At 32.5% G+C, this 23,673-nt stretch overlaps 2 protein-coding genes and 1 long non-coding RNA gene across 5 annotated transcripts; 2 read left to right on the top strand and 1 right to left on the bottom strand.

Moving 5' to 3' along the window:
- LOC105167156 (probable serine/threonine-protein kinase At4g35230) lies at nt 7,359-12,841 on the bottom strand. Of its 3 annotated transcripts, none has more exons than XM_011086751.2 (10): nt 12,422-12,841; nt 11,704-11,924; nt 11,122-11,257; nt 10,678-10,811; nt 9,887-9,992; nt 9,661-9,746; nt 9,189-9,377; nt 8,625-8,786; nt 8,320-8,433; nt 7,359-7,750 (listed from the first exon to the last, which is right to left on the bottom strand). In XM_011086751.2, exons 1-10 carry the CDS (start codon nt 12,501-12,503, stop codon nt 7,499-7,501), a joined length of 1,482 nt encoding a protein of 493 aa, XP_011085053.1. In that variant the 5' UTR covers nt 12,504-12,841; the 3' UTR covers nt 7,359-7,498. The 3 variants fall into 3 exon arrangements, with proteins under 3 accessions (XP_011085053.1, XP_020551513.1, XP_011085061.1); XM_020695854.1 differs by lacking the exon at nt 12,422-12,841 and adding an exon at nt 12,250-12,394; XM_011086759.2 differs by lacking the exon at nt 12,422-12,841 and adding an exon at nt 12,163-12,241.
- Nucleotides 14,282-16,351, top strand: LOC110011592. Its single transcript, XR_002286604.1, has 2 exons — nt 14,282-14,438; nt 15,773-16,351. It is a non-coding gene; the product is annotated as an uncharacterized LOC110011592 (long non-coding RNA).
- Nucleotides 20,326-23,168, top strand: LOC105167146 (ent-kaurenoic acid oxidase 1). The gene is made up of 8 exons (XM_011086740.2): nt 20,326-20,674; nt 21,142-21,619; nt 21,715-21,978; nt 22,087-22,176; nt 22,248-22,326; nt 22,432-22,538; nt 22,626-22,747; nt 22,915-23,168. Exons 1-8 carry the CDS (start codon nt 20,454-20,456, stop codon nt 23,033-23,035), a joined length of 1,482 nt encoding a protein of 493 aa, XP_011085042.1. The 5' UTR covers nt 20,326-20,453; the 3' UTR covers nt 23,036-23,168.

Below are 23,673 nucleotides of genomic sequence, written 5' to 3'. Positions count from 1 at the left end.
CCTTATGTTCTTTCCCGGTTCCCCTTTTTAATTTTTTTATTATTTTTCTCATCTTTATATTTTTATTTTATAATTAAGTACTTTTTTAAGTTTATTTATTTTATTGGCTCCACTTTCATCAGGTTATGTTATGATTTTATATATACATATATGTTAAAAAATGCACAGTACCCCCTTGCCTTTTGTTTATTTTATTTTCCTTTTTATCACTGCAAAACATTTAATAATTATTTTCACACTCCTAATAATCATGATAAATCAATACTATCTGCTGTGGTCGAACAAAATTAATACGATAACTTAAGTTTTGACCATATAATTTCAGTTATAACCATAATATCTGCAATATGTTTTAACTTTGGCTGAAGTTCGGCCCCACTCGTAGAAACAAACTGTTAGTCGTTCTTAGCCAGCGTAATTTATATTCGTGATGAATTTTTAATTTTGACCATGAAAAGAGAAATAAAAAAAATCATTATATATGCATGGTGATTGGGAATTCTTTTATTAAAATTTAATTTAATTGTACTAGGATAAATTACAATTTATGGTATAAGTTAAGATTTAATTAAATTGTACTAGGATGAATTATAGTTTACGGTGTAAGTAGATAGCAACTTGAGATTTAATTGGTTTCCACTTTGGATAAAGTAATTGATTGTAATATAAATATAATTATACTTGTCATATAATTAATTTAAATGCGTGTATGCAATTAATTGCAATACGATGACTATGTACCAATGTAAAGAGTATACGCAACTTGCTTCATATTTAATGTGCTAAATTTTAATTTTTTTTGGCGTGAAGCATTAACTATTTTTTCAATAAGAGAAAAAGCACATTACTAGAAATATATATATATATATTACCAAACTTTAAATTAAATATTCATTACATTATATATATATATCGCCCAATTATTATTTGAAAAATTTATAGTAAAGCGTTAATTATTAGCTAGATTGAGTAATTAAACATAAATCCGCCAATCATAACATATGAAGCCATTGTTTGGGAAGATTGGATTGGTGATTCGTGAATAATGAATGTTGTAGTTATGAATTATGGAAGTTTAATTAATTTCAATAATTAAATTAAATGTGGGTTATTGCAAACCCTAAATAAACCTGCCTGGAAAAAGCCTTTCTGTATGTATAAAACAATAATTAATTACATACATAATAATGCAACAATTAAGAATCTGTAGACAAGTAGTTTACAGGTCATGAAGCATTGGGCCTACGCTATATCCCACCCCCACCCCTTCTCATGATTTCGTGTCTTTTCTTCTCAATGTTGAGGGGAATGAATGAACATTAAAGCAGGCAGACCCCACGTGTGTAGCCAGGGATGTCCATGCACTGCTCCCACTACCAACCCAAATTAACATTTCATTTTCCACCTACCAAAATTTTTTGAATATACTTGGAATTTAATTAAATATATATGGATTATTGATTCAATAAAACGAATGTTGAACTCGCTTTATAAATTTAAATAAATTAGATAAATCACAACGACCTACACTAAAATTTGAGTCTTATTGTTTGAGATAAATATCTATATCTTTAATGTTTGATAAAATTATGTAATTTTTGAACGGAAGCCTGAAAATGTCTACTTTAGCATTGCTGATTTTTTTTGAAAAATTAAAATATATATATATATATATATAAATTTGACCACGTGAAATTTCTAGCTTCTTGCCCTTCTCATCCATACAAAATTTTAGAAAATAAGGAATGATATTTTATAGTCCGCACGGGCTTTTATAGTCCGCAAGGGCATTTTGGTTATTTCACTATAAAAATAGAAATAAAAATATAGTGAAGACTAGCAAAATATGCTATTTAGGGCACTAGTAATTTTTCAAAAAAATGAACTAGGAGGTACTTATTATAAGAAAACTAATCATTATAATTTACTCTTTAAAAATGTTAATCAAATAACTTTTCAAAAGTACGTAATATCATTTCAACATTTCAAATATGAAAAAAAAAACTTTTAATAAAAGTAAATTTTCTTTTATAAATTTATTTGCACTTGTTTTAGTTTTTGCATTAAAAATTGCAAGTATGTATATATATATATATATATATGTTGAAGTATATATAAACTATGTTTGATTAAATTTTATGTGTTGATTCAGAGAGCATATATAGTACGTATCTGTAATTTATATCCATCTGAATTCAAATTTAAAAATAGAAAATCAAGATCAATTTCCCGATTTCAAAAAACGTATTCAGAAGAGATGAATTTAAGGTAAAGTCGGACTCATTATCATCCCCAGCCGTCATATATAGTCACATTAATATATATACATACATGCATATATGGTCATATCATAAGGCAACAAAAGAAAATAAGACTAAATCGAGTTATATATATATATCATTGACATCATGTATGAATCAATAGCTAATACGACAAAATTATATTATATATATATTAATTAATTAGTATGAGTAATATTAATTAATAAAAGGTTAGCTATGTGGAGTCATTGTTTAACACGTTTTTATGGTCAATTGAAATTGGAAAATGCACTAACAACTTATTCATCAATGTGGCCCAATTATTTGTGACTTTACTAAACATATGACGCTATTTGTCAAGTTCTTGTCAGACTACCAAAATGATAATATGACCATATGATCAATCATAAAATAAAAAGGGTTAGGCTAAATGGAATCCACACATATATATATATATATATATATATCTGTGTCACATTAACATATATATAGAGATTCTATTTTTTCTTTTTATTTAAAAAATAAATAAATGGACGAAGCGATATTCAAATTTATAATCTTTTATTCCGCGTACATTTGATATCTTATGAGGTGTATTTTTTTTCTCCTTCTTTTATTATTAACCTTTAGACTATATTTGAATTGATGTATTTGAAAAAAAAAATCTATATTAAAATTTATCAATTCTCAATAAATCGTAGTTCAAATTTAGAGATAAAGCATGCAAAATCCTTTTTAGTTTAGAATTACGCAAACAGAATCTAGAGAGTTTGGTGTTAGGAATTTTAAATTTCATGACTTTAAATTTAAGGTAAATTACAAAGAGTTCCCCTAATTATTGATATAATTATGAATACTCTCGATATTTAATAAAATTATGTAATTATTAGATGAAGGTCTAGAATTGTCAATTTTGTTTCTACTATATATTTTTTTTATATATCAAAAGTATGAAAAAATTGAACGAGATGGATGGAAAAAAATTAAAAAATTGTAAAAACATTATACACTCAATCTATAAAAAAATTTTCATAATAAGTAAAATTATAATTTATCGCCCACAAAGACATTTTGGTCAATTCGCTACAAAAAAATTAATGAAAATCTGAGATAATTCAAATAACGATAATGTATTTATAATTAAACTAAACTTTAGAAAAAACTCGTTGCAGTAATTTCCGGTTAAATTTTATCAATCCTAATATAGCCTTCAACTTATTTCCGTACGAATCAAAAATTGTATTGAGCTAGGTAGCACGAGATGATTAATTAGTTAACATGTATTTATTTTTAATTAATTTCAAACAATTAACCATACATGGAATCCATCAAAACTTAATTATCAGTGGCCTAACTTGCTGACATCACCATAAAATGTTATTTGGGGTAGGCCTATTTAATTGTGAATTTTGTGCTAGCAACCAAAATGTTGCACGTAAATCTTCCTTTGGACACTGATTTTGGTACACTTATAAATTTATAATTTATTATGATTGGATATATTGCATGTCTCACTGTCATAATCAATTATTTTTCATTTGTCAAAATAAATTTTAGTATTAAATAAAGATCTTGATAACTTGATTGGGACTATATATATAGGTAGAATTTTTAAAATGACATTTCAATTTATGATACGACATGAAAAGATTAATGTATTGGACGTACATACCCACAATTCAGATTAAAATTATGTTTCAAATGTATATATATATTTTACAGAAATATGTAGCAGTCTTTAATTAGCTTTCATTTATTTCTTTTTTGTAAAATTACATATACTTAAATTATTTAGATAGAAAGCTTATAATTTATAAAACTATTTACTTTTATAAAGTCTAGCACATAATTTTTTTATTTTTTAATAATTCGATGATCGTGTGACAAAATATATCCGCCTTTACCTGAACTATAATATCATCGTATATTAATTAAATCACACTTACATCTAAAAATTCATCATTTCATAAAAAATCTTATTATATATAAAATAAATGAGTACGTAAGATAAATATTGAATTAATTCACAAATGATGAGAATATTTGTTTTGAGGCAAAATAAAATAAAATTGTAACTATTTTATACTTAAGTAATTCTCTAAGGTGTACTGTTTATTCTGCATTTATTCTTCTCTGGTTTGTTTATAAAATGTTGGATTGCAGTTCTGTTGGGAATTACATCCATGTTGTCTGATGTCAGATTAATATAAATAATAATTAATTAATGAATGTCAATATATTTCAATTAGCATACAGTACATGTCTGGATCTCTCCTTTGTGTGCGTGTGTATGTGAAAAATATGTAGCAAATAATAATGTCACAATAATATATATTGTCTCTAGCTCATGGTACAAAACTACGTTATAAATAAGTTTCATTTTTGTAGTCCAATCCCAAATAATTTCAGAAATTATCAATCATAATTAACAATAATCTAATAAGGTAATAATTCATTAAAAAATTCTTCCAACTGCAATTTTGATCCCGCCAATCTTTCAATTTATTCATTAAAAGTATTTATTCGTTATTCAGAAATTATCAGCTACATTTTTTAATTATTAGTTGGACATAAATGATATTATTACTAATTATAAAAAGGACATATTTAAAATAATATGGCTATCCGTCCTAAATAAAAATTGAAATACCAAATGTTAATTAATAAAGAATTAAATGCAACGGACCTTCTTATTTAGTAAAAAAAAACTATCTAAATAAAAAAAATTACAACTTCACCCCTGAATTGCTAAACTCGTAACAATGCAACACTTTAAAAATTGGGTTTTACTTTTTTCAGATATGTTTTTCGGGGCCATCGAATTATTTTTTTGTTATTTAAAAAATTTTCTTTGTCTATTAATATTTTTACATAAGGGTAAAATTAAATGCAATCAACTCGGTGCCGACATAAGTTGTTCTTCTTGTTTTTAAAAGGTCATTATTCTATATTTTAAATTGTGAAGTCAAATATATTTGAACATTTTTTTTTTGTGAATTTGATCGTAAGTTTCACAAAAATAAATAAATAAATAAATCTCTCACGTCTTTTCATATAACAATATCGCCTCTTTTCATATAAAAATATCACAAAACATTTTAATCCAAACATATCTTCATTCAAAATTTAAGGCGCATCTCATCAAAATCCGCGTAATGAATAAAAACGAAATTTAAAGTAGTAATCTATGTAGTATAAAAATGTAGTATCTAATTAAGACAACTAATGTAAGTATTCTAAAAAGCCCAAGAAACAAATATCTGGTAGTGGAAGAAGGAAATAAGATTAACGTGAGAGATGCAAAGAAAGTTTGTGTATCACGTTCTAACACACAAACATAAAAACAAAAGTGTTCAAAAAGGCAGGCAGGTTGCAATCAGCTGTCCAAAATTGAGGAGTAGTAGGTTAGAGCTGAAGTCCAACTTGACTTCCTTTTTCTCTCCAGTGAAAGCGAAGTTGAAAAGCGAAAGCTCGTATTCAATTCGCGCACGTCTTATCAAACCCATCACACCACCACCTTCCTACTAAAAGATAAGCAAACGCGACTATCTTTATTTTTAATACATAAGCAATCACTGGTGCTTATCAATCTGGCATCCACCCCCTCAACTTGCATGTTTGTCTTCATAAGCTTAAACACTTGTAAATTTTATTATATATATAGTAATTTGATAATTTAAGTCTATGATATGACTACTTAGCAACTTTGGGCGACCTGACTAGGGAGGTTGGTTCAATATTATATTATTTATAATTTTTTTATTTGTATATTTTTATAATAATCTAAAGATGCTTACAAAATCGTGTTCGAGTACTAAAGAAAAAATCAAATAATTATGATTAACATGAGAGTATTTTGAATTATGCAAATTTTTTGTGTTAATTTTACGTATAGTAATTTTTGATATATGCTTTTGCATAAATAATTAATGAGCGTTCAGACCGTGTGTTGTAATTTATGGGTTTTTAAAAATAAAATCTGAGCCATCATGAGTGTCGGAATATTCTTAAAACCAATATTTTATTTTTTGCTTCTTGATATTTGCATGAATTTCACAATTTATAAAATAATTTCATAGTGTTGATATATGACACAATCTTTAGTCCGGAATGTAAGAATCATTAGTGTATGAAGTAGCAAAGTTTTGTCGGGGAGGGCGTCAAATATAGCAAGTGATGATGATTCTCGTGACCCAGAAACGTTGTTCGCAGTATTCAAGTTGTACATCTTGGAAAAGCGCCTTTTACTCTTTGTCTTCACTCCCTTGGCGGTGGCTGCCAAGAGATTAGGGATTGGAGTAGAGGATTTTCGGGTGTAGGAAATGACTCAGCCTTGACATACAAATTGAGATAAATTCTCACACGTTAAAATTAATGCAACTCTGTTTGGATGAAATAATTTAGAGTTGAGCGATTCATTTACGAAGAAAGAAAAAAAGATTTAAATAGCTCAAAACGAGATTTGAAGAATTTAAAATACGCCAGTATTCAATAAATCGCAATTCAAAATTAAAATTATTCAATTTGAATCCTTTAAATTTGAATTATCCAAATACATTCAAATAATTTATTATTAATAATTGAAAATTCATAATTCGGATCCCTCAATCCAAATGTAACCTAAAATATATTTCATAGAGAAATAAAGCAATTAAGGAATTTATACACCGATTTTGAACTTTTACACGAACTTAGACTAAATTAAAAATTCATGCTATACTCAATATTTTGTGCACAAATGGATGGTTGTCACATGCCGTATATTTTCATTAAAAACTAAAATATGTCTGAATCATCAGTGAAGGAAGACGTTCAATTGTATTAGCACTCGTTTTTGAGTCGATCCGGAACGATGAATAAATATATATTTTCTGCGAAACAAATGTTACGTTAAAATGTTTCCTCCACCACTTTAGAACAAAAGGTATGACAAAGTTGGTGTCTACCAAACTGTCTGCCTGCCCACTTGAAATTGAAACTCTTAAAAAATGCCTACGGTACCATCAGATGCACAAGCTGTTGCCCGCTTATTACTAATCTACTCAGCAGCTTTAATGAGTCCAAAACCCCATATCTTGATGCACATTGCTAAATACATTAGCCTAAAAAGCGATTTATACACTTCTCTGATCCGTATGATAAGAGTTTTTCATCATCCAATCTTCAACATTACAATAAAATCTAATTTCAGGCAGTGGACAAGAACTGGATTCCTAAGCTTTTTGGAATACAATAAATTAGTTGCGCCAACTGTTTTGCTTCTTGGCTTCAAAGGAGGTGCCATCGTTCAGCATGTCTCGAGCATCGGTCTCCATTCCAAGCTTGGAAAGGGCAAGAGCCTGCAGGTAGAAGGCTGTGGGCCATTCGGGCAAGCAGACCTGAGCCTGCATTGCGTCTCTTAAGGCCAGTTCCGGTTGGCCAATCATCAGGTACGAGAGAGCCCGCCTCACAAAAACCGTGCCAGATGGAACGGACATCATTGACACCAGCTGCATGTTAGGATTGGTTTAGACGAATACGTGGAAAAGGAGAAGTTTTCGGTTGTTAATGAAGAAGAAGAGGGAATCAACCTCAAAAGAATTGGAAACTTTTCACTAACATAATTATGTGATCATTTGAATTAGGCAATTGATACATAGACAAGACATCAGCTTCTGTGATGTTTCACATTACAGATCACTCCTCCTCACCATTGGATCGGTTGTAAAACAAAACAGATAGCACCAGGGGTTGCAGTCGTGACTTTCCAACACAATCAGGGTTCTCTTATAATATGTCTGAACTTATGCATAGACAACCTGCACACTGGTAATCACTAACCCAACATACCAAACCGTTTTGACTTCTCAAGTACTACATTTTTCCTTTCTTTTCAAAGGATTTTGACAACTCTCTTTTTGTTTAACATTTTCTTCCCAGAAGTAGAAAGAGGTGAGACAAAACCCCAGTAACATAAGAAGATAAAACCCAATTGATAATGCAGTAGTCTCTCAAACCATGATAAAGGACTTCGATTTGCCAGCCAATTCCATGTAATGGGACGAGATAAAGCATGTACCTTGGAGTAGTAATCTACAGCACCCTTGAAATCCTTGTCTCTGAATGCGATATCACCAAATTTCTTTGTATTTAGCATATCTTGGACCTGTTGTGTCCATTCTTGAAATGACAGCTTCACCATTAAAAACATGAAGTGAGCACGTCAGAAAATCCATTTGTATGGCAAAGTTTAACATTCACTTTCACAATAAAGACCAGCTTCAGGCCTCAGACAGCTTCAGTTTATAAAAGTTATCCTTAAAATATTAAACAAATATAAGACGACTTGCAATTCTAGTTCTCAGAGTGGGAAAATCAGCTCACCTCGTTCTCAGCACCCTCTTCGTCTTTATAGCCCGTTTTGAGCAGGATATCATGTACGGCAGTAAGATCCATTCTTGCACATGCCTTTCCAAATGGAGAAAGCATGGTGGTGGGCAGAACAGCGGGGGTTTTTGTTAGACCCATCAGCACGTGTGACGCAACCTAGAATAGCACCAACTGGTCAAAATTACCAAGAGCGGATAAATGTTTCTAAGAATCTTTTTGATAAAAGTTGTTTCACTACATCAAACAATGACAAGTACAGACCAATTTCACTTTGCTTTGTTTGTTCCTCGAAACATTTTATCCTTTTGGACTGACAAGAACGTAAGAAACAGCCAGTGAGTTCCACGTGATAAAAACCAACTTGATCGAGTGAAACGTCAATTATGTAGTGGAAGTAAACTCTTTGTTTTGGACTACTTATTGAATAGAACATTTTTTACTGTGTAGAAACAGTTATTAGAATGAAACCAATGACGACGGCTGTTATAATGATAATACGATGTTAGTGAATTAATCCAGTACAAGTAGCAGGGCCAAAACCGGACACAGAAATATTACCTCCTGCTGCTTTTGTAGTGGTGCCACAGCATTGACAAGAAACTTCAAGTCGGGTCTATCTCTGGCCTCATACTGGAGACACTTAGATGCAAGTTCAACCAACGTGGTAGCATCTTCTTTAGCATATTGTCCTTCCAAGGATGAGTCCATCAGCAGTAGAACATTTTTTCCTCTTATCAGATCCAAGGCCTGGACTAACAGATAAATGAATCCTCTGGAACCATTTAAAGCAAAGAATAAATAATTCATAACATCATTAGCTTGTAGGCCAATGTACATCGTGTACTTTTCCAACCTAAAAGGTTTTGGTTAATTCACTGACAAACTTAAACGTTTAAGGCATTTGACGAGCTTAAACCTTGCAAATAACTAAGAATCAGACCATGTCACAACAGATAAAACTGAAATAGATTGAGGATTTCTATTTAAATACACAGACAACATGCAAGCTGAGTTATAAGAGGTACTATACATGGCTAGGTGGAATGTGCTTTCCACTCAGAAGGTCCAGAAGAACAGTTCCATAACTGTATATCACACTCTCTGGAATAACCCTGCCTGAAAGAGTGAAGAAAGGGAAACAACCGTGTCATTATGTGGGGATTGGTTGTCTATTTTCAATAAACCCAGAAGATAACTCATGCAGAAGTCAAATGCAATTAGAATCACACAAGATCTACTCGGATGACATAATGCACCTGTGCGCAGAAACTCGGGGGGAGTGTAAGCTAGATTGGTACTGTAGCTCTTCCCATCCCTACTGTTTTTCATCAAACCAAAACTAGATAACCTTGGGTCACCTTCCTGTAACAGGACACCTTAGTTCAATCACTACCACAATGTTGTGACCCACAATTATCTTTAATAAGCAGGTCTCACTTCATGATACACCTTGCTCAGAAGAAAGGGATAAAAGAAATAGAGAGGCTTCCTGATAAATTTAGAATAGTCTATCATAAAATTGGTGCATCTCAACTCCCAAGTAAAGAGACATAGAGGGGTGTATCACTAATTGCCCCTGGTTCTGTTTTAGGTATAGCAGCAAGGTTATTTTGAAGACTGAAGCCTTTGAGAAATGTAAATTGCTTCATGTTTAAATAACAAAAGAAAATGCCACTTGTAATATAGAGTCCTTTCACTTCTTCTTGTGCGCGTTTATATACCTCTCATCTGAAGATTCTTTATCCAACTCAAAAGAAATATCACAAAGGCTTCGAATTGTCCTCGGGAAAAAGTTTGACATCAGGGCACCTACTGAAAATAATAACTCCAGCACAAAGAAGGTACTTTGTGGAACACTTAATCAAGTGGCAGCATAAGAGCAACAAAAAAGATTAAACTTTCAGGGCTTGATTGGCTGCTGCTTACACTCCACTCTCATTAGGGCCTTCAAGAATCCGCCCAAAGGGAGGGAGGGAGGGAGAGGAAGCATTTGCAATGCTTTGAGAAAGACTAAATTCTTTCATGTCACATATGTTTGCTCAAGTACCTCATCAAAAAGAATTCTGTAAGCATTTAAGTCGTGATAAATTTTCCGATTTTCAGCATTGCAGTGGTCAAGAGCTTGTGCCATGTGGTATGCAACTCTTACACGCATTTCCCATGGCAGAGGCTGTTTTTCCCCTGAAGCAAAAGGACAAGTTAAACAAAATGTAAGAGACAGTAAAAGAAACCAAAACACCTCATGCCTTAGATCTACACCAAAAAGTTGAAAGAGATGGCCACCATGTCCAAGCAAGCAGTTCACATGTGACATTGCTAAACTGCAGCACGACTTTTGATTGCCAGTTTATTCGTTTAACTTTTTTTTCTTTGTATAGATGTCAGATGGGGAACAGACAATCTGGGAACGAGATATTCCAATAAAATATAAGAAATATTTCACTTTGAGGTTAGAAGTCTATGACTGGACAAGAAATGAATATAACCATACAGTGAAAGAGATGCTTTGACAGTGTATCATTGGGCATGTATTCAGCAACTAATAGGCGTTCATCTCCTTCGGCACAACATCCAATTAAGTTCACCAATCTCTTATGTCTAACCTTACCAACTCCAGCAGCTTCTGCCTGCAAATATATTAGATCAAGAAACTTATGAACAAGCTACAAAATTTTCAAAATCAAACACAGTTCTTTCCATAAATAGCTATAGTAGAAACCTTATCAATATTACTAACGCTCAACCCTGCATACCTCATGTAATTGATGAAAATTTCAAAGTGATTACAATAGAACCCCCATGAATCCTTACAAAACAAGTATTCTATAACATCATCTCTAACAGTTATTGGTTCATAAAATACAAATGCAACCGCGATCCACAATTCAGGCAAGGCATAAAACTAATCAACACTAACAAGAATTAACACACATAAGGTGACATAATTCCGTTCTATAGAAAACGTCCATTCTAAAAAAAGATTTGATGATCATCTTAATTAATTCACCAACTAAGCCATAAGCTAACATACAAAAAGAAAGCTGAGCTTGAATCATCACAACAGCAAACTCACCACAAACTGCTGAGGATCAGGCCACGACTGCTTTGAGAAGCGTTTAATGGCAGCAAGGCGGTTACTTCGGAGCTTTCCTCTGTAGACAACATTAGGAGCTTTCTCCCCACATTCAGAAACTATCAGCTCACTGCTAAAACCATTTGTTGCAGCCCGCAGTTCTGCAAGTCCAAACTCTTTGAATGGAGGCACTTGTTCTGGATCCACTTGGTCCCCATTTGCTTCATAAAACCATACAAAGCAAAAAACATTTATACAACAGAAATCATGTGCAACATTTCTCACATATCCGTGCAAAATACATAAACAAATTATATTTGCAGCGGACTCACCCCAAAGCACCATTCTTTATAATTCTAAAAACTCAATAAAAGATAAAATAGAAGCGAACCCAGATACAGTAAAGTAATCGAAGAAGCGTCTATCCAAGTGAAACGATGAGGGCCAGAAAGAAGTTACCCGAACAACTTCCAATAACCCGAAAATATAGGCGGGTAAAAGTCATTGCCTAAAGTTTGTACTTGAAAAACAAGGTTCAGTATTTACTTGAAAAATCACGTGCTCATCAACCATCTTCAATCAACTAACTCGCACACATAAATAGTCACACTTATATATCCTCCGTCCTTAAGCCCACACAAACTTTTACACACGCAGTAATTATCAGAGAGAGAAAGAGAGGGAGATTGAGAAAGAAGAAGTGAAAAATGGAGAATACCCAGATCTGGTTTAGAGTCAGGGTGTGAAGGTTCCTGGTCAGGGGACTGGACATTGGCAGTTTTGGACTGCAAACAGCCCATCTTTAGTGTGCTCACATTAACAAACACAAAGCAGGCACTCTGTGTATGTGTTAATAAATAGTCTTGACGCGCAGTGAGAAAACGTTGATAGCTGGGTTTCAAGAAACAAGGCTAAAAATTTGATCTTGAAGAAGCGAGTTGAAGCGACTAAGCGTGTGTGAAGGGGATCATTACAGCACTCAGACACAGAGAGCAGTGAAGGCAGGCAGAGAGTGGGACGGGGCGGTCACATGATAGGTCGATGATTGGCACGTGAAGAGAGAGAGAGAGAGAGAGAGAGAGAGAGAGAGAATCTCTCTGAGCAGTAGAAATTAGAAGGCTCTTTTGTGTCAAAAAACTGTTCCATCAGCACCACCTGTCTCAGTCCTGTGTGCTCACTGCCTGTGAAATAACTCTCATTCTGTGTGCAGGTGACTAAGAGGGCGTTTTGGTTCTATTTCCAATAAAATTTTTGCTTGTTTAGTTGTGTTTTCATTTTTATTTTGAATTTTTAACAATTGAAAATGTGTAGAAATACTTTATTTGAAAATAATTAATTCAAATATATTCTTAAGTTTTGCACAAAAACAAATAAAATATTTCTATACAATTTCAATTGTTGGAAACTGAAAATAAAAATCAAAACACAACCAAACAGGCTCTTAATACTTCAATTAAATTTGCTTTTTCTAATTTTATTTATATATTTTTTTAATAAATTTGTACACGTAGAGTATGCGTATATTAAATGAAAGAAAAAATATAAATAAAAACACTAATTTAGAAAACGACGGAACATGTAAGAAAAATGTTGAATTTTGTGTGGACGACATTCATATCTTTACCTTAATTACAATATAAAACAATGTAAGAAATTATCAAAATCATTTAAATAAGCAATTGTAATTTAATTTCTACAATGAGTTAAAGTGAAAAATAAAAAAATAAAAATGAAGAATAGGAGGTTACATTTGTTAATTGAGTTGGATTGCAAGCTTAATCCAGCCCAATGGACTATTTACCATATTTTTGTAAAGGCCTGCTTCATAGGCCCTAAGCAGGTTTGGGCCGAGATTCAATAGGCCCATCCTACTACTTCTATTTTGTTTTTCTTTAGAATGGCTTGTGAGTAATATTATTTAATTATAATATTTGTCATTTTTTCCGATTATTATACCCTTTTTTTTTTATCTATACTATTTATTAAAAAGCAATGCCTTAAAATTACTAAATTGATTTGACATAATATAAAATTCCTAACTAATGCGTATCGGAGTCTAGTTAAATCATAAGGGTCGAAGAATTTTCATAAAAATTCTAAAAAATTATATGAAAAACTAATCTAGCATACAGCTGTTAATATTATGATATTTAGTTATTAAAGAATTTGAGAAAAATAAAATAGAAAATTTTGAATAAAGTTGTGATAAAAATAAAATAATTGGTGTAATGGGACGTGAGTGAGATGATTATATGTACAAAAATAGAAGTAAAATAGGAATAAAAAGTGCAGAAAAATAGCAGGTTGTGAATGCCTTGGTTTTGGAACATATTTGACTGGCCTTATAACCGTCTTGTATTGACTATGCTTCAGTTTTAGAGATATTCCCAACCAAAAGAACATTTATACCCCTCAAATACACGGCAATTCGTACAAAAATTAACTGATAGGAGTTACTTGAAAAACTTTCAAAACATTTGTGGGGTGGATAGAAAATGTTCATAACTAGGGGAAGGTTAGTGCAATTTTGGAATAATAAATTATTCCAGAATCCGAGTAAAAGTTATGACGTTTTCAGTTGAGAAAGTTGTTACGGTGTTTGCTATATATATGGATTATCCTTCGACTATTTTTCCTTCTTTCTATCTTCTTCTTCTTCCAAGAAATTTGTATCTGCACTTGAATTTATCCCCCGGCCCCTCTTTTCTCAGTTTTTCTCTCTAGCTCATCACAAGGTAACATTTCTGATATTCTCAAAATTTTGTGTTTTATGAGATTTTTTGGATGGTTGTTTGATTGTTCTATTTGTTCCTTCAACCCATATATTTTTGGGTTATGGGTTTGACTTGGATAGACTTGGCTATTGTTCTAGCTTTGTAGACAGGATAAATGAGGATGGGGGTTCGTGTGTATTGGATTTCTGGGTGCGCTTCTTGAAAACTAGAGAAGCGTTTTTGTTTTGTAATTTTCTCGTATTCGGTCTATATGTTCATTTATTCTTGATGTGGGATAATCTGACTTTGTTGTCTTGAAGATTAGAGGATTCTTATTGTAGTTTTCGTTTTTCTAGGACTACGTATTTTCGGGTATGTGGTGGTTCATTGGATTTAAGAGTTTTTTTCGTTTTTCTTGTATAAATTTGGAATTAGTTTTATGTTTTAATTATTATCTTGCAGCTTTCTAGTCTTTTGATTATGTCGGTGCTGTCTTTGGAGTTTGTAATTAATGTTTCAGGGAATTTATTTGTTTAATTACTGTAATATGAATCGGATATTCTTGATCCTTTTTAGTAATATCAGTTAAGGGTTTGGGAAGATATAAATGTTTATTGGGATGAAACGGAAGCTTGAATTTGAACTTGCATTGGACCTAAATTTCTGTGTTTAATGAGTTCAAGATTCTTAGTGTTGTTTTCTATTTCAGAATCTCTTTTTCTAAATGGTCTTGGACCAAAAGTACAGGGCTTATTGGATTTAGCGTACCACTTTGACTTTTCAGTTTGCCTAGAAAATTTTAGACAATGTACTAATTGGATGAGACAGAAAGTTTTGATGCACTTTATATGCAGAAGAGATTTACCATATAAGTGAAATCAGTGAGCAAATGTATTTTAGTTTTATTGATTAGTGAAATACTTGTGCAAGGCAAATTTGTACATATGCCTCCATATTCAAGGTATGCTGTTATGCAATAAGTACGACAAGGTATTGTTGGAGCAAATTGACTCTATACATATTAGTATATTCTAGGCTTTAAGTGGATTTTTTATGAGGAGGAATCTTGATACTTCTGCTGCAACAATGTGTTTTGTGAGTTACTTCAAAGGTACAATAAGAATTAATAGTTCTTGTACTAGCAGAGACAATATTTGAACCCTTTATAGAAACTTTAAGAATTGGAAAACCTTCCTACCCCCACAAACATAGCATTCAACAGCTGACTTGGAATTTGAACCAGATCAAGGAGAATGTGCAATGTATAATTTTTGCAACGTTGATTTGAATTCAATTTTCAAGTTCTTTACTGTTTTATCATGATGCTTTTAATTTTAAAATTTTGATATTTTCAGGACTGAATTATTGTTTTATGGATAAGAAAGAACCTGGCAAGGATACTGCTGAGGATGCGACTCGCGAGTCACTCATTGCAATCTCCAACCGAGTACCAGACAAGGATCTTACTGCTGAAACGTCACCCAAAAATAGAGATGGTGAGAAAGTTATTGAACCTCTGGATAGTGATGGAGACGAGAAATATAGGTCTAAGCTGATCTCTATATCCGATTCATCATCTCCAGATGTCAAAGTGCAACCAGTTTTGCCTGGGAAACCGGACAGTTAGGTTGGACAGCAAGTTCTATATGATGACTACAATATAATCTGTGTGACAAATGATGTAACTTTCCATAGATATCAAAGGCTTTGTTTGCAAGTCTTGCGTGTACTCTGTTCTCTGTTTATCCTGCTGATACATTTGAGCAACTTATCTTTTTGAATACTTGTATAAACTTTATAAGAATTTCAATCATCATTGCCCAAAAAGAGTTACTTATGTTTAGAGGATTGGTTTCTCCTTCACTTTTCTTGTACTTGTACTGATAAGATCAGAAACTGGTGCAATTTAATAAGAAGATGAAATCTTGAGTTTTAGTAGATTTCAGACTTATATGCACTGGTCTCTTAATCTCAGTGAGAATCTTTCAGTTCTGTGCCTTATGGAATTTGATGTATGAGGAATTTCTTGTCTTGAAAAGAGTGCCTGATGATGTGTGTTGAGGTATTGAAGCATACATTGTATAATAGAAAATTTCAGTATTCGCAGGATCATCACTCAGGGTGAATCTGGCTTTTCTTCGTTTTCCCATATACTACTAGAGAGATGTTTCTTTGTGATTTTTAGAGGGCATTAAAGCATAAGGCCTGTACGTTTAGCATGTATGCAGACAAGTGGTGGCATTGTCTTCTAATGCAACAACAGATGTGGTGCTAGCACTTGTTGAACTTGAATCTGAGATTCTCCATTCTTTCATATCAGAAGCTTATTATCTCTAATGATTCATTTATGTATTAGATCTAGCTTGCAGAACTCTGAGTTGATTATTAAGTTCATTGGGATTTTATCTCTTCACTTACCCATATGGAAAGACAAACAAGTATTATCAAAACATTTTGCACTTTGGATATATCGAACTAAAGTTTGGATAGTTTCAACTTTCTATTAGAAAACAATGTTGTATGTCATATTTCATGTAATATATACACGTTATATTTGTATATTTAAAAAAGTAGATTTTATATCCGGAGGGCCCGTTTACTTTTATAATTGGGATAAATGGTTGATTGACCCCCATTGAAAAGGATAATTAATAAGTTTTATTCAATAATTACAGTGTTGGTTTATTTGTGTGATTCGAAAATATGGTTATTTACATGATATTATAAAATTTATCAGGATGTTTTTGAATTTAAATTCTTAGCAATTTACAACGGCTATAACTAAAATTACCTTCTCCATTAAAACATTAACACTAACATTTATCTGGGTTGCCCCCTTTTCAAGCAAGTTTGATTTTTCTTAATTTTTAAATATGTGATGGATATAGCATTTTCTCTCACACAGTAAAATCAAATAATAAAATATAAAATTATTTTGTAATAAAAAATTCAAAATTGACGTGGCCTGTCATTTGATGATATTCGACAGCAAAATCTAAGCTCAAACTGAAATTACTACACACAGACAGCAAAATCTCAGCAAATCATAGGAATGATTTGGATGATTATGAATTTCAGCAGCAAACAGTTCCAAGATTCCCTTGTGAGGTTGAAAGACAAAGTTGAAGATCATCCGTTGATGTGTACCTCCAACATATCCATAAATGTAATGAAAAGGACATGTACTGGCCTGATGGACTTGCTAAATATGTGTTCAATACAAACATCAATGAGAAACCACAAAGGATATATCATGTGTGTGGAAAAAGCTTAACAGATACAACCTTTTCAGTCACAAAAAGCAATGTCAATCACAATCCAAACTTGTTCCAAATCCATCAATGGATATGGAATCAACTCAAAGCTAAATCATGTTCTTGCTTTAGGACACATATCTAAACATTGTAGAGTGTCTTTATTATAAGTACACTACACTATCAACTCTACTTTGCTTTTTCATTCTTTCTTTTAACCCAGTGTGTAAGTGAAAAACAAAAATAAATGATAAGTGATAAAAAAAAATTATCGATTTAGAGAAGTACTACTTTTACGTAATTAATTATAATAATACAAAGATCGAGATAACAATAAACTAGCATTGAGATGATGATGTTACTATGAGTAATTTAATGACTGATGACACTTAGACATCATCGACAATAAATTAGACAGTGGATATTGCAAGTTAAATATTATATAATTTTGGAAACAAAGTCCTACGTAGTCTAATAGTTTCCTTATCTAGGAAGTAGCTAAGAGTAGAAGTATGAATGAGAAAGGATCATGTTAGGGCCACCATGATTCGATATGTCTGAATTTCTGAAAAGATAACAGGATACGATGCATCCTTTTTTTCAAGTGATTGCTCATGTCATGATTGTCTTAGTTTTATTACTCAACACAAAAAATATTACTATTTTTTTTTTTTTGATGGAGAAACATAAAATGAGGTGTGTGTGTGTGTGAGAGAGAGAGAGAGAGAGAGGGGAGGAGGAGAAAACTATGTTTGGATTTGGTTTCGGCCTATTCCTGAGATGATAGGAATGGGCCAAAACCAATCCAATGTTTGGATTGCAATATTTTACACTTCGTCTAGGTGTATTTTGATTGTTTGTGTTTTTGTCTTTTTTTTTTTATATTCTAAGTACATGTCTAATCATATATATTTCAATCATAAATAAAATATTATATATACACACTTCTATATATAAATATATATATATAAAATATAATTTGACAATCAACAGTAACTTTTGTCTTCCAAATCCAAACATCAAGCATCCACCACTTATTTTAAACTATTTTATATTATCTCAAAACACAAATCCAAACATTCCTCTATCTCCAACATACATTTATTTATCTCTTTTTTTTCTCTCTCTATCTCCAAAATACCAAAACAAAACACAAAACCAAATACTATAATTTTGGCTTGATTACATAATTTTATTTAAAAATATATGTATTAAATCAGTTTCAGGGCGGGTTCTTATGAACTCGGGATCCTTCCCAGACCTGAGCGGGTTTTAATTTTTTAAGCCCTACTACCTGTTTCAATCTTCATTTTTTGGATTCGAACTTGTCCCATTATGAGTGGGTTTGGGATGAGTTTTTTCAGGTTCGGATTTAATTGTTATTCCTATCCATTAGTAATGGAGCTTTTAATTGGTAATTTGTTCCAAAAAATTTCAATATTGATAACATTAATTGCAAACGATAAGTTTAAATAACTCATAAATTATAAAATCTCATCTATTTTATAAATAATTCAAACTTTTTGTTGACAAATTAAATTCGCGTGGGACCTACGCCTACATCAATCATCTTCAATTATTACAATTTACAACATAATCCAATTTCTTTAGTTAAACATGTGTATGAGTCCATGTCGTGTATACGTGGGCTACTCGTATGCTTAATATAGCATGTTTTTAGGCAACAACACATCACAATCAAACATCCCTTTGGGACCAGTTGATAATAAACATTTTTGTTTTCTTCCCACAGTATGAATGTTTTTTTATTATAAATTAATATTATATTTCATTTATTTAATATACATATATCATAATTTCTTATTTAATATATATACATTTTTTATTTATCTAAAACTCGTAAAAATATTATTTTAAAATGGAAGATTGAAAGTCACTGCAATGAAAGATAAAAAAAAAATATTAGTTTCAAAATTATCCACTACAAGAAAAAAAATAATGACAAAGAAAATTAAAGACGACATTAAAATCGTCACTAATATATATTTTAAGTAAATATTGTCCCAAAGAATAATCAATGACAATAATATGCATAAAAGTGTCCCATCAAATAATTAGTGACATACGTATAGTGATAAATATAATTGTTATTATATTCTTGTTGTCATTAAAATGTGGTTACATACGTGTCATTAATTGTTAATAGTGATAATCTAATGAATAATTCATATTATTAATAATTATCTTGTGATAAGATTTTGTCACTTTTTATAATGACAACTTTAAAATTATTTAATATTTTGTCATTAATATTATTTTGTGTTGACTGATCCTTAATTATTACTAATTATCGTTTTTATATAATAACTATCGCCATTAAAATAAAAAATTATATTACAATAGCAAAAATAGGAATTTCTTTTGTCGGGGAATCTATATAATTAGTAATAATATTATGTAATTTTCAGTCTTTAATATGTTCATATCCATACGCTCCAGCCAACCAGACAAAGCTTGAGTCAGAACATTTAGGCCGGCACAAATTTAATTTCATTCCTATCTCACATTTCTCATTTACAGACTACAGTATCTCATTTTATCTGTAATAATTAATACAATCAAATCCACAATTTGGATTCTTTCCTCTCATTTTCGCACACTCTCTCTCTCTGCCCCTATATATAGTTCATGGTATCATAGAACTTGGAAAGGGACTCATGAATTGAGTTTTTTCTTTCTCTCTTTTCCTTTGTTTTTTGAGGTTTGTGGGGTGAACCCATTTCTTGCAAGATTTTCTGTAGAAGAAATTGATAAAAAAAAGATGGGTTTGGAAGTGTTGGTGGGGTGTTTGATTGGGTTGTGGATAGTGAGATGGGTGCTGAGGAGAGTCAACTGTTGGTACTATGAGATGAAATTGGGAGAGAAGAGATATGAACTGCCACCAGGTGATTTGGGTTGGCCTTTCATTGGCAACATGCCCTCCTTTCTCAGGGCTTTCAAGTCCTCCAATCCTGAATCTTTCGTCTCTACCTTTGTTAACAGGTCTCCATCTCTCTCTTTGTCTGTGTGTTTGTGAGGGAGAGAAGGAGAGGGAGGGAGGGAGGGAGGTGAGGGAGGTGAGGGAGAGGAAAATGCAGGAAAAGAGGTATACATTCTGTGGTCTTGTGGTGATGGTTAGGGCATGTTTAACGTTGTCTTGGTGATTTTGGTGGATTATTTGTAGTAAGAGAGGAGAAAATATTTTGTTTTCTATCATGCAGCATTCTAACTTGGAAAATAATTACTCTGTTAATTTTTTTGTTTGTTCAAGTTTCACTCTGATAGGATTGTAAATGACAAAGGGAGAGTATAATTCTTGCTTTCTTGTGTATAAAATCTTTTCTTAAATACACAAGTGAGTGGTGGATGTTGTTATGCACGTGAGTTGTATGCGATATAAAATCCGGAATGATTCTAAAATGGATATATGAATTGGTAAACAGTAATGACAATTTCTCTCAATGTTGCAGATTTGGACATACTGGATTATACAAGGTACACATGTTTGGCAATCCTAGTATCATTGTCACCACCGCAGAAGCATGCCGTAAGGTCTTAACTGACGATGAATGCTTCAAACCTGGCTGGCCATCTGCCACTGTGAATCTTATTGGGAGGAAATCATTTGTTGGCATCTTCGATGAGGAACACAAATGGCTGCGCAAATTAACAGCAGCCCCTGTGAACGGACACGAAGCGTTAACCGTGTACATGAAATATATTGAAGATAATGTCGTAACGGCTCTGGAAAAATGGGCCGGAATGGGACAAATAGAGTTCTTAACTGAGCTCCGAAAGCTTACGTTCAGGATAATTATGCATATTTTCTTGAGCACGGAAAGCGAACAAGTCCAGGAGGCCTTGGAGCGGGAGTACACTGCTCTGAATTACGGAGTCAGGGCCATGGCAGTCAATATACCTGGATTTGCTTATCACAACGCGCTTAAGGTGATGTAGATGAAATGCCATAAAAAATTGTGTTTGGATTGATGGATTTGGAGCTAATGATTTAAAGTCCTAACACTTTTCTATTGTCATTCCAGGCGCGAAAAAATCTCGTGGCAGTTCTCCAAGCCATAGTAACTAAGAGAAGGGAATGGAGGAGGATAAATCCCCCAACTGTGAAGAAAGACATGATGGATGCCCTTGTGGATGCTGAAGACGAGCATGGTAGAAAACTGACTGATGAAGAGATCATCGATATTTTGATTATGTACCTGAATGCCGGCCATGAATCGTCGGGACACACAGCCATGTGGGCAACTGTTTTTCTACAAAAGAATCCTGATGTGTTCAAAAGAGCCAAGGTAACAGGAAAATGCATATTAGCATTTCTTACACTATTGCACGATTTAAGGCAACAATGTCTATTAGTTCTTAACTATTGATGTCAATTGCCTCTTGCGATGTTATAGGCAGAGCAAGAGGAAATCGTGAGAAACAGACCACCTGATCAAAAAGGTTTGACGCTCAAAGAAATACGCAAAATGGAATATCTGAATAAGGTGTGCAGTCTTCTCAATTCTCAGTCTTATTCAGCTGTACTGTATGAATTTACACTCACATAACTCCACAGGTAATTGATGAAACACTTCGTGTGGTTACATTCTCACTGGTGGTCTTCAGAGAGGCAAAGAAAGACGTCAACGTTTGTGGTATGCTGCAGTTCTTAAGTCTTGGAAGTTTGTTTCACCTTACCTGTACTTCGGAATAGTCTGTTTTTCTGTTGGTTTCTGTTGTTAATATCTCGTTTGCAATAGGTTACACCATTCCTAAAGGATGGAAAGTTCTGGTCTGGTTTAGAAGTGTTCATTTCGACCCTGAAACATATACTGACCCCAAGAAGTTTGATCCTTCAAGATGGGATGTGAGTTCTAGATCATCCCTTTTTCTTTTTCTTGCATTCTCGTTTGTAGCATAGTATGTTGACATCGATACTAAACGTTAATTATAGGGATTTACACCGAAAGCAGGAAACTTCCTGCCTTTTGGAGGGGGAAGCAGATTGTGCCCTGGAAATGATCTCGCCAAGCTTGAAATCTCAGTGTTCCTTCACCATTTTCTTTTGAACTATGAGTAAGTTATAACACCTATATCAACCTTTTCCTCTGATTAATGACAAGTTTCCTAGGATTCAGACAAACGGATATCGCCATTCAACTACCGATGCCTGTCTGAAAAAGAACAAGACGGTTGTCCCCAAGATGCTCTCATTTGACAAAGATTTGTTTCTTTGCTCACAGGCTCGAACAACAAAATCCTGGCAGTCCATTGATGTACCTGCCGCATACAAGGCCTAAGGACAACTGCCTGGGAAGAATCAGAAGAGTCTCTTCTCCGTCTGTACAGATGGGAGAAATGTAGCACATTTCTTCATTTTATGCTTTAAAAGACTACAGTTACTACTATGTTTGGGCCTTCCATCATTTTTTCAACTGCATTTTGTAACCAATTGGGGTTCTTTCCAGTGATGGTGAAAGTTAGTGGTTTCAAATTACTGTTTCTAAGAGAGAATATTTTTAATAAATAGTTTGTAGAAATATAAGATAATTTTGGAAATCTTTTTACCATCCGACAAGTCAACCGATAATTACGCCAACCGGTTGGTATTTTACGTCAAACTCACTTAATTAGACCGTCCGTTATTTTATGTCCGTCTGAATCATATTTGGTCAAATCAAATCAATTATAGACAACGTGTATATTACATCTGCTATAAGATTGATCACTTTTCTGAATTATTGCAGTTTATTCAAACATTATAATATCTTTTCTTAAATCCATAATTGACATGGATTTTAATTTTATATACGTGATATGCATATATTAAATTTGATATAAGATGCAGCAATAGACTACAATAGAGATTTGAACCGGTAAACAGTAAATGATACAGAGAGCAGTACTGAAACCATATTTTCTTGCCTGGACAAATCCAATAAGTCTAAATATAACATAATTTTGATATTGTGTAATATTAGACATGTAAGAGGTCGGAACTG

Source organism: Sesamum indicum, linkage group LG1, assembly GCF_000512975.1.
Source record: "Sesamum indicum cultivar Zhongzhi No. 13 linkage group LG1, S_indicum_v1.0, whole genome shotgun sequence".
Taxonomy (NCBI): domain Eukaryota; kingdom Viridiplantae; phylum Streptophyta; class Magnoliopsida; order Lamiales; family Pedaliaceae; genus Sesamum; species Sesamum indicum.
This window is presented reverse-complemented; position numbering and strand designations above follow the sequence as displayed.

Coding starts and splice junctions, on each gene's coding strand:
- LOC105167156 (XM_011086751.2), bottom strand. CDS start 12,503: ATGGGCTGTTTGCAGTCCAAAACTGCCAATGTCCAGTCCCCTGACCAG. Junction 10,812..11,121: donor GTCAAAGCATCTCTTTCACT/GTATGGTTATAT, acceptor CTTTTGCTTCAG/GGGAAAAACAGCCTCTGCCA. Junction 9,378..9,660: donor AGCACATTCCACCTAGCCAT/GTATAGTACCTC, acceptor CTGTTAGTCCAG/GCCTTGGATCTGATAAGAGG.
- LOC105167146 (XM_011086740.2), top strand. CDS start 20,454: ATGGGTTTGGAAGTGTTGGTGGGGTGTTTGATTGGGTTGTGGATAGTG. Junction 21,620..21,714: donor CTTATCACAACGCGCTTAAG/GTGATGTAGATG, acceptor TTGTCATTCCAG/GCGCGAAAAAATCTCGTGGC. Junction 22,327..22,431: donor GAAAGACGTCAACGTTTGTG/GTATGCTGCAGT, acceptor CGTTTGCAATAG/GTTACACCATTCCTAAAGGA.